Genomic DNA, 15418 nt, shown 5'->3' on the forward strand with positions numbered 1-15418 from the left:
TTATTTTCCCATTGAAAGATTATTCAAGTCATGCTCCCAAGCAGACAATGCCAAACAGATTTGTATTATCCCAAATGACAGCATTGCACAGCATGAAATATGACTCATATTCACTGATAATGAAGTCATCACACATTTACAGTGAAGTGGAGGAAGAAGTTAGAAAAGAGAAATCTTTAAAATCTGATGCATTAATGTAATGGGACATGCCCTAATTTTATCCAGATATAGCTAACATAAGGTGCTTAAGGTTTGAATCTAATGGAAATGTGTAGAGATCGTTTTGAAAAAAGATAGAGAAGATAGACTGTCCTGGGTTAAAAACATTTCAAAAGTGTCTAAAAAGCATTTAATTACAGTACATTTCTGACATCTGTAATTAAGAACTGATCAATAAAAAAGTAGGAGCCTTACAATATTGTTGTCCAGGGCTTTTCAAACTGTGTAATACTTACCGAGACTAAGTATTATTAATAATTTTTATATACTGACACACAAATCATGGTATTAACAGTGGTTATATCAGCATCAGTGGTCAAAAAATCATACCAAATCCAAATATTTTACTCTTTCCAACGTCTTCCACCAGCCCCTTTTGCAGTGACTTAAAAATCACTCTAGGAAAACTACCAATACAAATTAAATCATAAATACAATTGTAAATATAAACTTAATAATAATTGAAATAAAATGACATATAGATAGTTTAACACATCTAATACATTTTTGTTTAAAAAAAAAAACAGCTATTGTCAGGGACATAATTCGATTTCCACTATATTTTCAGAGTTTTAGAATTTAGGAATGTGCGCTTTAGGCTATTTCTAACTACCTATTTCTCAGGAAAATAGCTAATTGTGCTTTGCGTCACATCATTAGGAAACAATACACCCTCAGTTTTCACACATACACCCACAGATGGAGTGAACACTACTACCCCCGTCTACTTGGTCTCTGCACTGGCACAAAAATTGCACTTAGAATTACTGAATAAGACATAGTGCACGGTTGCTGAACATAGCACTGCGCTTTGCACACTCATAAAATGACAACCCATAGTCATCAGAATAATGAAAAGCCTGACATAGCACCAGTGAGTCACTTAATAATAGTAATCGACAAAAAATTTATAATTATTTCTCTAAAATTGTACTCAGATGACTTTATTCATTGAAAAAGTAATCTTATTACTAATTACTTTACTTTTATTCTTTTTGTTCATTGGTACACATAGGTTATACACTCAGCACCTCGCATTTCTCCTTTACAATGACTTGATTCTGGGCTATAATACATGTTAGAAATAAGCATAACCCCATAATGTACTTAAAAGTAATTAAATGAATTGGAAGTCAGTAACTGTAATCCGATTAAAAAATGTCAAATGTAATACATTGCCCTACCTTTATAACTACAGTATTACAGTACAGATTACAGTAACTAATACCTTTGTAATTGGATTACACCAAACACTGCATAGCACTATAAACAAATACAAAAATAAAGCCATTAAATAATAAACACATAAATATTTCATTGAGGGTAAACTATTTTTTCCATCTAATTTTGTTTTACCAAAAACATTCCGATAGCTCAACGGGTAGAGCACGCTAGGAAAGTCTAGGTCATGGGTTCAATTCTCAGGGAATGCATATACTGATTAAATGTATCACTTAAATGCTGTGTAAGTCACATGAAAGCATCTTCCAAAAGCATAAATGTACCTGACCTGTTAATAAAGTAAAAGTATTGTATGATATCGTAGATACAATACATTTTGCATCATTTTCTTCCCTTAGGTCCACTTCTAATGTTAGTCAAGACTGTTACTAGGCAGAACAGGTTGAAAAACATCAAATAGGCATCATTGATGTGGGTGGTCATACCCACAAATGTGGGTGGTCATATTTGCAGCTGGGGAGTGTATTGTGAATGGTTTGCAAAGGTTTTTAAATTAAGATTGTAGGAGCACAATCAAAGTCAGTGTAATGCTTATGAATGTTTTGTAAGAATGATCTGCACACGTAACAGCGTTACAGTTTCCAAAAAAGAGACAACCAGAGTCATACAGCACTCAAAAAAGAGCCGGATGGTGTGATAAGAGACAATGCAATAGTGACTCACCACATTCCAGAAGAAAGGGTTGAAAATTATAGCAATGACAGCTACACAGAATCTGGATTCTGTCAGGTCTACGAACCTCGACAGGTCTGCCAACACAGACATGTCCATCTGAGGAGGAAGAAAAAAAAACAGAAAAAAGAGATACGTTGCTGGTAAAAAACTAAGATATTATTTTTATTTGAAAAGGAATAATTTGTTTTGCCTCTAAAAATGCACATTCTGCAGGAGACAGTGTTTTTATTCTCTCTCTATCATTTTCTCCCCAATTTGGAATGCCCAATTCCCAATGTGCTCTAGGTCCTTCTGGTGAAGTAGTGACTCAATCCTGGTGGCGGAGGACGAATCTCAGTTGCCTTCGTGTCTGAGACTGTCAATCCACGCATTTTATCATGTGGTTTGTTGAGCACGTTACCGTGGAGACGTAGCGCATGTGGAGGCCCATTCTCTATTCTCTTCATGACCCATGACAGCGAGAACCACACATTATAGCGACCACGAGGAGGTTACTCCATGTGACTCTATCCTCTCTAGCAACCGGGCCAATTTGGTTGCTTAGGAGACCTGGCTGGAGTCACTCAGCACGCCCTGGATTCAAGCTTGTGACTCCAGGGGTGGTAGTCAGTGCCAGTACTCGCTGAGCTACCCAGGCCCACTGAGGACAGTGTTTTTATATAAACTGCAGCAGTGCTCAATGCATCATGTTAATAACAAGATGAACAGTCTATTAATTTATTAATCAAACATACTCAGAATGCAGACAATTTCTGACACACACATCATATTTTTATTATTTGGTTACAGAAAAAGTATATAGAACAGCGAAATCGATGACAACATACACTTCTGCTCTATCTTGCATGCACTCAACAATCTCTCAAACGAGACGGATGATGTTCGCTTCATCATCTTCACTCCTATTGGTTGTCACTGTGTGATGTCGCTGCATATGCATAGTTCAACTTTTGTCCACATTGTTGCATGTCTTGCTACACCCACATCCAGTCGCTCATGTTGCCAAAAGTGATGGGGGCAGAACTCTTCACAGCAGTCAACCTGAAACTGGCTTGCTTATTGCTGTCTCTGCATATAAGACTGGGATGTTGGGTGGAGTAAGTATTTTAAAATTATACACATCACCTTAAAAGGGGATACTGTATAAATAATTATATATATATATATATATATATATATATATATATATATATATATATATATATATATATATATATATATATATATATATATATATACACATGTGGCAGTGGGGGCGTGGTCAAGCGCCCGTCCGGGAGAGAAAAACGGTAAGGGCGCTTACACCTGAGCTAAATTATGTCTAACACCTGTCTCTAATTTCAGTGAGCACGGGGAGAGCGGCATAAAAGGGCAGCCAGAGGGCCTCCAGAGAGAGAGCTCTTTAGCGGACATGTTCGGCACCAATGTAACACAGTTAAAGGATGGGCAAGGAGGAGGCGAGAACCGGCTTTTCAATATAAATTATATTTTAATGAGAAACTTAAAAGACAACATAAACACACACATGACGGACATGTCCGCTAACGATCTCTCTCTCTCTGGAGGCCCTCTGGCTGCCCTTTTATGCCGCTCTCCCGGTGCTCACTGAAATTAGAGACAGGAGTTAGACGTAATTTAGCTCAGGTGTAAGCGCCCTTACCGCTTTTCTCTCCCGGACGGGCGCTTGACCACGCCCCCGCTGCCACAACACACTTTTATCCAGAGAGATTAAAAATGCATTAATTGCAGGGGCAGTTCCCCTGAGAGAACTGGGATTAAGAGCTTTGAAAAAGGACACAGAGGGAACTCAGTATCTCATTACTGGTCTCAGTAACACCCCAGTGGATGGGTCCATTTCCCTAGGATTAATCTCTCAATCTTTGTGATACAAACATAGATCCTTACACACGTAGACTCACTGAGCATTTTATTAAGAAATCTATGGTCCTACTATAGTGCCCAAAGATGGTCTTCTGTTGTTGTAGCCCTTCCGCCTCAAGGTTCGACATGTTGTGGATTCTGAGATGCTATTCTAGAGTGGTTATCTGAGTTACCATAGCCTTTCTGTCAGCTCGAAACAGTCTGGCCATTCCCCATTGACCTCTCATATCAACAAGGTGTTTCTGTCCACAGAACTGCCACTCACTTGACGTTTTTTTTTTAGTTTTTAGCAACTCGAGAGACTGTTGTGCCTGAAAATCCCAGGAGATCAGCTGGTACAGAAATACTCAAACCAGCTTGTCTGGCACCAACAATCGAGCCAAGATCTAAATCGCTGAGATCACATTTTTCACCATTGAAATTTGAACATTAACTGAAGCTCCTGACACGTATCTGCATGATTTTATGCATTGCACTGCTGCCACACGTTTGGCTGGTTAGATGATCGCTTGAATAAGTAGGTGTAATAAAGTGCTCAGTGAGTGAGATAAATGAACCATTAATACACCACCATAATTCTCCAAGATGAACAAAAACAAAGGAGCACAAATGTCAATGCACAAAACAATCATGGGTCCAAAAAGACTATTAAATTGGTAGAAAATGTAATATTTCCTGCTTTCATCAAAGCACACATGATGCTCTTTGGAACATTCTCAAATCATGCAGGGATTACATGGATCTTTGGGTTTTGCACAAACTTGAGTGCACGCCATTGATAAACCAAAATGGGGATGTTCTGTACACAATACGAAGAAATTCATGTAAATCTTCAATTAAAATATTCACTTAAATTTGTACAGGTTATAATATAATTTGCAATTAAATACTTTCTATATAAAAAAAAGAAGCAAAACCGAAGCATTTTTACTAGTGGACCTATACTTTTGGACCTCACTGACAAAGCCTTCAGCAACAATTTTGCTGAAACAATATCATATTATAAACAACCACACCAAAAGCATATATCCCCTGGAGATTCTACTATTATGCAACAAACAGTGATTTATTGACGCCAGCAAACATTAAAGGGCGTTAGAAAATAACAAAGCTGCCTTTTAAGAACTTACTGTCTGAAGACTGCTCATTGTGTATGGGAGAGGGACTGATATTGCCCTGAGCATGCTGCTCTGCATAACCTCAGTAACTATATTAAATAGACCAACATCACAGCACTCAATCACTGTAAACCATGCATGGAATGTCTATTTCATATAGGCTATATAATAGAAAATATTAATATATTTCAGTTCAGAATTTTTTTTTTTTTTTTTTACTCTTGACTAAACTAGCTTATAGAAGCATACAATCGAGGCTTCTTATGAACAGCAAAGATGATAACATATTGTAGAATTTTTCCTGAACTGAAAATGTTTTGCAGACCGGCCAATATTCATTTCACATTCTGCATATTTGCGCAGTCTGAAGCCTGGTTTTTCTTGCAATACTGTTTTCTTTCCATCAGGCTCTATATAATTTAAGCAATCTTTAGGAAAATCTGAAGGCAAACAAGAACAGTTTGTTTCCTAATATCAAACATCTTTCAAACAGAACATACAGTCAGGTCCATACATATTGGGACATCGACACAATTCTAATCTTTTTGGCTCTATATACCACCACAATGGATTTTAAATGAAACGAACAAGATGTGCTTTATCTGCAGACTTTCAGCTTTAATTTGAGGGTATTTACATCCAAATCAGGTGAACGGTGTAGGAATTACAACAGTTTGTATATGTGCCTCACACTTTTTAAGGGACCAAAAGTAATGGGACAGATTAACAATCATAAATCAAACTTTCACTTTTTAATACTTGGTTGCAAATCCTTTGCAGTCAATTACAGCCTGAGGTCTGGAACGCATAGACATCACCAGACGCTGGGTTTCATCCCTGGTGATGCTCTGCCAGGCCTCTACTGCAACTGTCTTCAGTTCCTGCTTGTTCTTGGGGCATTTTCCCTTCAGTTTTGTCTTCAGCAAGTGAAATGCATGCTAATCAGATTCAGGTCAGGTGATTGACTTGGCCATTGCATAACATTCCACTTCTTTCCCTTAAAAAACTCTTTGGTTGCTTTCGCAGTATGCTTCGGGTCATTGTCCATCTGTACTGTGAAGCGCCGTCCAATGAGTTCTGAAGCATTTGGCTGAATATGAGCAGATAATATTGCCCGAAACACTTCACAATTCATCCTGCTGCTTTTGTCAGCAGTCACATCATCATTAATACAAGACAACCAGTTCCACTGGCAGCCATACATGCCCACGCCATGACACTACCACCACCATGCTTCACTGATGAGGTGGTATGCTTTGGATCATGAGTAGTTCCTTTCCTTCTCCATACTCTTCTCTTCCCATCGCTCTGGTACAAGTTGATCTTTGTCTCATCTGTCCATAGGATGTTGTTCCAGAACTGTGAAGGCTTTTTTAGATGTTGTTTGGCAAACTCTAATCTGGCCTTCCTGTTTTTGAGGCTCACCAATGGTTTACATCTTGTGGTGAACCCTCTGTATTCACTCTGGTGAAGTCTTCTCTTGATCGTTGACTTTGACACACATACACCTACCTCCTGGAGAGTGTTCTTGATCTGGCCAACTGTTGTGAAGGGTGTTTTCTTTACCAGGGAAAGAATTCTTCGGTCATCCACCACAGTTGTTTTCCATGGTCTTCCGGATCTGTTGCTGAGCTCACCGGTGCGTTCTTTCTTTTTAAGAATGTTCCAAACAGTTGATTTGGCCACACCTAATGTTTTTGCTATCTCTCTGATGGGTTTGTTTTGAGTTTTCAGCCTAATGATGGCTTGCTTCACTGATAGTGACAGCTCTTTGGATCTCATATTGAGAGTTGACAGCAACAGATTCCAAATACAAATAGCACACTTGAAATGAACTCTGGACCTTTTATCTGCTCCTTGTAAATGGGATAATGAGGGAATAACACACACCTGGCCATGGAACAGCTGAGCAGCCAATTGTCCCATTACTTTTGGTCCCTTAAAAAGTGGGAGGCACATATACAAACTGTTGTAATTCCCCGTCCCATCCCGCTCGATTGTTGTTTTAGTACAGTTACTTACCACTCTCTCCCTCTGCCCTAGTATATCCTGTATCGTGTTCTGTGTATTGGTTGCCAGTCTGCACTGTGCGCGCCGGGATTGTGGTTACCTTCCAGTCTGTTGCCTCTGTTGGGCACTTCGTTCAGGAATAGGTTTGCTTATTAGCAATAATTAATCATTTTCAAAGACAATTATTAATAAAATAAATAGATCATTGAATAGATTCAACATGAGCTTATTAATCCTTCAAATCTACAATTATCAAGGATAACTATCAATTATCAAAATCAATAGAATATTAATTAGGATTAATATTGCCAGGGCACCATCCTAGTACACCAGTCTCAATATAGGATTGTTCTCTTAGGAAAGTTGGTGTGTGGAGAACATCGATATTCAAAAGGAAAACAATGAAGGCTTGAATCCGAGCACTGACATCCCCTGCCAGCACTTGACACAAGTGCATGCAGAACAATACCAAAACACTTCTATTTAAAGTATAACAAAGTTTATTGATGCTGTAATATAGATTAATAATCAATACAATGCAGTCGATAAAATTCCGACTTCCAACTACAAACAAAACAGTAACATGATTAGATATGGTAACAGACAAGCCTATAATACATGAGAGGAAGATATGTGTGTGTGTGTTTCTCGTGGATTGTACGTAACGTGAGGTTTCTGGCCAGAGAATGTGGCCACGAATATGGGCAGAGAGACTGGTTAATGGTGTCTGCCCATTTAACGTGTTTCTCTGCTGGAACAATAACTTAAAGACAAAGCTGAGCTCTAAGTTATCGGCACCAAAGCCGATCGTGGGAGTGAAGGCAACCGTATTTTATCACTCAGAGACGCGATGCACTGCTCGTAATGCGGTCGTTGATTCTTTAATGGATAAACTTGGTGTGCCAATCTCACCTGCGATGGCGGAAATGCACAAACAGCCCAATGTAGTTGGACGACAACACAGCAAATATCATTCATGTTAACAGAAAGTTACAATAATACATTTATGCATTTATGCATTTGGCAGACGCTTTTTATCCAAATACCTTGAGAGGACACGGCAGTCCATAAACTGTACAAGCAATAACCTTGATACACAAGAATTCCTCACGTTGAGTCATGTGAGGAAGCGAGTACAATGTGTGTACGTCTGTTGTTTGACTCCGACTCGGTTCTTCGAAACACGGGGATGATGCGAGGCAATTTCTTCGATCTGTCAGCGGGAGGTACGGAGGCTGATTCTTGGCGGGATGGCGGAGATATCAGCAAAGTTTACTTTGTTGAAGGAGGAAGAGAAATCATCTTTCTTACCTTCTGCAGGCAAATGGGTGATACGAGGATTGCTCAGCAGTCTCCTTCGGATCCGTTAGCTTGCTTGGTGGAATACGGAGAAATCTCAGCTTGTCCAGCAAGATGGAGATTGTATGGCCGAAGTTCATGTATGTATGTTACTTCCTTGGGCAACGAGGCTACATCTGGGAGCACCAGGGCTGCAACTAGACGTGGCACATACCATTGTTGGAAGCAAAGCTTGGAAGGAATTTCTGGGTTTTATACTCTCGATGATGCATTGTTGAGGGACGCGTTCTGACATGCGTTTTATCCAATAGGAGTTAAGAGTTCGATCCTTCAGAATTTCACACATAGGTGTAAAGTGAGCAAGGCTTGATATGATCTGTAGTCTGTTTTGGACTCCGTTTGTTTGATTTTGGTGCCGTTGTTGTGGCTATCAGGCTCCTAGTGTTCCTACAGGCCACAGTCAGGCTTTATAACTGTATGTAGGCCTGCCTTTGTCTCCTAACTGAGTACATGAGGCCCAAAACCTTGCATATCTTGATGCGTCTCCTGAGTTTCCCTCAGTGATGGCTCACTGCACTGGATCTGCTCTGCACACTACCACTACGCACACAAGCCTACGAACATGCTGCTCTCACAGAGGATTCCATGAGGAGCTACGCTACACATTCACTACGCACACAAGCCTATAAACACACCATCCATCTCCACACTGCAGTCGGTGCCGGCCCCCCTTGAATCTTTACCAGCCTAGCTGTGTTTTTAGTGAGTAAACTGATCATCGTCTCCAACTTTTGTCTCATCCTTTCCTAACACACATATATATATATATATATATATATATATACACTCACCTAAAGGATTATTAGGAACACCTGTTCAATTTCTCATTAATGCAATTATCTAATCAACCAATCACATGGCAGTTGCTTCAATGCATTTAGGGGTGTGGTCCTGGTCAAGACAATCTCCTGAACTCCAAACTGAATGTCAGAATGGGAAAGAAAGGTGATTTAAGCAATTTTGAGCGTGGCATGGTTGTTGGTGCCATACGGGCCGGTCTGAGTATTTCACAATCTGCTCAGTTACTGGGATTTTCACGCACAACCATTTGTAGGGTTTACAAAGAATAGTGTGAAAAGGGAAAAACATCCAGTATGCGGCAGTCCTGTGGGCGAAAATGCCTTGTTGATGCTAGAGGTCAGAGGAGAATGGGCTGTCTGATTCAAGCTGATAGAAGAGCAACTTTGCCTGAAATAACCACTCGTTACAACCGAGGTATGCAGCAAAGCATTTGTGAAGCCACAACACGCACAACCTTGAGGCAGATGGGCTACAACAGCAGAAGAACCCACCGGGTACCACTCATCTCCACTACAAATAGGAAAAAGAGGCTACAATTTGCAAGAGCTCACCAAAATTGGACAGTTGAAGACTGGAAAAATGTTGCCTGGTCTGATGAGTCTCGATTTCTGTTGAGACATTCAGATGGTAGAGTCAGAATTTGGCGTAAACAGAATGAGAACATGGATCCATCATGCCTTGTTACCACTGTGCAGGCTGGTGGTGGTGGTGTAATGGTGTGGGGGATGTTTTCTTGGCAAACTTTAGGCCCCTTAGTGCCAATTTCAAGTGCTTTCAGCACCTTGTTGAATCAATGCCACGTAGAATTAAGGCAGTTCTGAAGGCGAAATGGGGTCAAACACAGTATTAGTATGGTGTTCCTAATAATCCTTTAGGTGAGTGTATATATATATATATATATATATAAATATATGGCGAATCACAACATGATGATATTTAGTACACTTGCTTATGTGATATTTCTTATGTGATATTGCTTACAGATAATAATAATACTAATAATATAACCATTTAATATTATATTACATTTACCTTTATGCATTTGGCAGACGCTTTTATCCAAAGCGACTTACAGAGCCCTTATTACAGGGACAATCCCCCTGGAGCAACCTGGAGTTAAGTGCCTTGCTCAAGGACATAATGGTGGGTGCTGTGTGGATCAAACCGACAACCTTCTGCTTACCAGTTCAGTGCTTTAGCCCACTACGCCACCACCAGTTTCAGTTGTTGTATGTGTTTTCTCCTGTTCAGTTATCGGTTCCCATATTATTGTTACTATGATTATTATTGCGACTACTTTGAATATTACACTTTTATACAGTAATAATATTTTTCTGTCTTATTGTCTTCAATTTCACACAATCAGTTGATCAGAGCTCTCATTTCAGTGACACTTTTATTTTTAAAGATCTTTGAAGTTATTGCTGTTTGTTATATCAAGCTTCCTGTGACTCGTGAGCTGAAATCTTCGAGCTGCAATGGAGAAAGAGTTCATTATAGAGTTCACAGCCATTTATACACTCAACACACTGACCTGTGGCTCTGCTGATGGATACTATTGGATGCACTGCATGAAAATCAAGCATTAGTAGTGTGTGGTGCGATTGTGTGTGCGCAGGGTTGTGCGATATATATCGTCTACGATAATATCGCAATTGTTGTTTTAATGATATGCGAATTCACATTATCGAGTATGTCACTCGTTTTAAAAAATCAATCAAAAAGCCGAATTAAGTGTCCACGAATTCACTGCGTTCTGCAGCAAAGTAGTATATACTACTGCACATGCGCATTCAGATCGTGATGTTGCACGTTCGATTGCGGTGTGTATGACAGAAGTTAAGAATTAGCGAAGAAACGGCAAGAGGAGAAGATCTTCAAACATCAACAACCTTGCAACCCATGCTAGATTAAATTGCTAGATGTTGTTCGTCATCAATAGCATAAGGTGGTTTGGTTTTTGATAGGTTAGATGGTTGTCAAAAGATCTGCAAAATGTGCCAAAAATCAGTTACAGTCGAAAGCATGGTTTCACCATCTTCGAACTACCCACCACATTGAATATGAGGAATATGAAAAGCTTTGCGAGTCAACTGAACACAACACGCCTGCAGCTGATGCGGTAAAAGCAAAAAAACACACTCAACAAACCTTTGCCGAATCGTTTAACAAAAACAAAAAAAGCGACAGATGGCAAGATATAACAAACGCTGTCACCAATTACATCGCAAAAGACATGGTGCCAATTCAAGTGGTTGAGAGAGATGAGTTTTAAACAACTTTTGAAGACTTTAGACCCAAGATACACACTGCCTGGGCTTTTTTTTGTGCATATTTTACTTTATGCAAAAATTTACAGAAGGGTGTAATTTGTTTACAAATGCAATACTTTTTTTTTCCTTGAGCTGTGTTTGAAAGAAGTTTGCATTTGGTGACTTTTATTAAAATGTCATATTTTTGCTTCTTGCTTTTATGCTGCACAGTTCACCTTACAGCAGAGCAGTGTTTTGTATTGTTCTTACTTGAATTATTAATTAATCATATATACATTATAGTATATTTTATCTTATCTTATCTTATGATTCAGTTTAAAATAACAAAGATCTCTTTTACTTCAATATATTGATTTGATTAATAATATCAACAATCAATATTAGCATATTATGCCATTAATATGTTGTAAGAGGCAACTAGTACAATATAAGCCTTCAACAAAATGTTTTTTGAAGGATGTAAAATATCGTCCGTTTATCGTTATCGGCAAAATCCCAGGAAATATAGATATAATTTTTTTGTCACTACGTGCCTGTATGTGCATGTGTGAAGGAGATGCCAGCACAGAGGTGCCTCTTATTCATACTGTGGTGTGCAGCGCATGTGACTGTATGATATTTCATTAAATTATATCCTTCTGCTGTTTAATGATCACACTTGGTCATATAGAGGCTTTTTTTATTATTATTATTTTCAAATGGTCTTTGATCTCATCTGAAAACTATTACATTACATTTTGCTAATGGCAGCATACTTTAATATGGTACCGAAATTAACAACAAGATGATATCGTACAGTTTAAAATTTTTAGATATTGTGATATTAGTACCGGTATACCACGCAACCCTAGTATGACTTCTGAATCTGTTTTCTTGTAACTGTTATATTGCATATTTAAGCAGATTATTTTTATGTTTAATAAAGTTTATTTTATTCCCATCATTATTGAATCCTCACTTAATGCTTTAGTTTAAGGTGTTATTGTGTGCATTACATAGACATGCTATTGTATTAAAGGAAGCTGGACAATATAGTATAAAAATAATAAAGTCTTCTATTGAACTCGTTTCAGTCATATCAAGAGTTTAACCTCTTAAATTGAAAATTGCAGTACAATTAAAATATTAATAGTAGATAAAACACTTAAATAATCATATTAAGATGTACTGGTGGTGGCTGAAGAGAGTCCCCTGTTCTCTTTTTAAAAGTGCTTTGAGTGTAGTGTCAGAAAATAAATGTAATTGTAAAATTAATTCAAAAATGTAAATAAGAGTGTTGTATATCTTCATCAAAACAAGTAATATTTCTGTTTCAAATGTTTAATCGTATAACATAATATCAACATGAAAACAGCACGTTATGACTCGATGTCCAGGTAAGCTCAAACTGGGAGATACATCCACCAGAATAGCAGGGCCAGAACACAACTGATGTAATGTATTCTTCCGCAAATTGCCTGCAATTTTAAGTTTCAACCACAGATATCACTTGAGAGCACAATGTTACATAGTGCAGCTTTATTTAATTTTTCCCTATAAATGACTCCCTGCCCAGTAAGTGGCGAAAAGCATGAAAAATGGGAATTGGCAAAACAAAAGAAGAAAGTGAAAGTGGAGATTGATAGTTAAAAAGGACTCATACACACCCATCATATCACTTCTGAAGAAATTGATTCAACCACTGGAGTTGTAAGGATTAATTTTATGCTACCTTTATGTCCTTTTAGAGCTTCAAAATTGTGCTACCCATTCACTTGCATTGTATGGATCTACAGAGCTGAAATATTCTTGTAAAAATCTTTCTTTGTGTTCAGCAGAAGAGAGTCAAACACATCTGAGATGGCATGAGGGTGAGTAAATGATGAGAGAATTAACATTTTGGGTGAACTATACCTTTAATATTCATTATATTTAAAAAAAAAAAAAAAAAAATGCAACTACTCTTTTTTTAGTAATAGCAAGTAAAGAATTATGCCAAACTACTTAAACTACGTTAATTTATTTATTTATTATTATTTTTTTAAGAATTTCAGCAATATTACTTTTTTTCCGTTCATTGCTCAGGATTGTTACACCACCTAGATATTTTTTACATTATGCCCCACAAAAACATCCAAATACATTTGGAAATGTGAAACATGTTATTCACAGATTAGATGCATGGAATCCTTTATATGTATGAACTACATTTGTATGTTTTTATAGCTAGCTCCGAACACAAAATAATGAGCGTGACGTCATTGATCCAATTGTCACCTTTGCCTGTCATCCCCCTTTAATCTCATGCACCTGTTTTGGAACACTCGTGCATTCTCTATTAATATTGTATCAGAATACATTGCACATATTCTGTTAAAACGTCCAGTTTGCATCAATTAATTTCCTCAAAAGATCTACACCGAAAATCACCAGATTGTATAATAACGGCCTACTTGACTTGGCAGATAAATGACAACACGCACACGTGCAAAATTAATCAAAGTTTATATATATAGGTTATTACTAAGCAATTATTTAATTTACTAACGATTATTATTATGTATTAGCGATACTTAAATGCAAAGCCACTACTTAATTATGACCACGATTAAAATAAGTACTACCTTGCAGGTCCTTATATCTGTAGGACTTGTACATATTTACAGTCGTATACGAAAAAAAAGGTAAAGTCAAGCAGTGTGTCTGTGTTAATGAGATGTAAAATGTGCACACATGATACCTGACTGTAATCCACGTTATTCAAGCCTCCACAGCAATCCAGAACTTGATTTCTGTAGAACACGGATTCTCCGCTCATGAGACGAGAAAGCATAAACAAGAGTCTTTTTTCTTTCAAGAATATGTTACTGTTATTATCTGTAAACAACTAATGCATTTATTGCGGTGTAGTTTGAGAATTTTCTGAATCCCAAAGTTAATAACACAGCGGACATGACAGTTTACCTTTGACCTACATGAGTCGCAAGGAGCTATGGGAAATGTAGTTCTACAGGTCAAAGCGATCAACAAAATGTTCTGTTTTTCGAGACATTTGTTTTGTGGCAGATCATGAAAACTATTTTATGACAGATTATTATTAAGGAGTCTTTCATCAAAGTGAACTAACTGTTTTAACATTCTATTTTTCTAATAAAGGGGAGTATGAAGGCCATTAAACGGATAGTTAATGTTCTCTCATCATTTACTCACCATCATGCCATCCCAGATGTGTTTGACTTTCTTTCTTCTGCTGAACACAAATTAAGATTTTTACAAGAATATTTCGGCTCTGTAGGTTCTCACAATGCAAGTGAATGAGTACCAAAAATTTGAATCTTCAAAAAGCACATAAAGGCAGCATATAAGTAATCCATACTACTCCAGTGGCTAAATCCATATCTTTGCACGATGATGGTGTTTCCTGTGTATGAGTAAAGAGCTCTAAAAGGTATGAGCGCTTTGTGTCTTTATGTCAGCACAACACCAGCTCCACACAATCAGAAGCACTCACATTTAAAGCGCTGCACATCCAAACTATATATTTATGTCATTAAATTGCAGCTTTTCCTGTTAAATTATCTCACAACGATATGATGTGATTTAATTTGTGTGCTGAATTTTTACGCGACGACATTCATTCAGATAGTATCGGTTTTTGGTATCTGAGCATTTTTATGAGCGCAAGTACATGAGCATGTATTGGACCCTGTTCCGATAGCAGTATTGGTATCAGGACATCCCTAATTAAAAGTGTGAAATGGCCTTCTATTTTCCCAGTCTGCTAATCACAGCTCAGGACAGCAACAAGTGAGAGGCTTGGGACTATTATTCCAGTGGCTCCAGAGTGATTAGTCATATAGC

At 37.9% G+C, this 15418-nt stretch overlaps 1 protein-coding gene across 2 annotated transcripts in view; it reads right to left on the reverse strand.

The window, feature by feature from the left end:
• Positions 1-14521, reverse strand: part of pemt (phosphatidylethanolamine N-methyltransferase) — a 96564-nt gene extending 82043 nt beyond the window's left edge. For both annotated transcript variants that reach the window (XR_007968534.1, XM_052103570.1), the window contains exons 1-2: positions 14298-14521; positions 2125-2232 (exon numbers count right to left, since the gene is read on the reverse strand). Coding sequence is in view for 1 of the 2 variants with exons in the window: in XM_052103570.1 (XP_051959530.1) it covers positions 2125-2232; positions 14298-14390 (201 nt within the window). In the remaining variant the exon portion in view is untranslated. The remainder of the gene's footprint in view (positions 1-2124; positions 2233-14297) is intronic.
• Positions 14522-15418: the final 897 nt, after the last annotated feature.

This window comes from Xyrauchen texanus, chromosome 33 (assembly GCF_025860055.1).
Source record: "Xyrauchen texanus isolate HMW12.3.18 chromosome 33, RBS_HiC_50CHRs, whole genome shotgun sequence".
Taxonomy (NCBI): Eukaryota; Metazoa; Chordata; class Actinopteri; order Cypriniformes; family Catostomidae; genus Xyrauchen; species Xyrauchen texanus.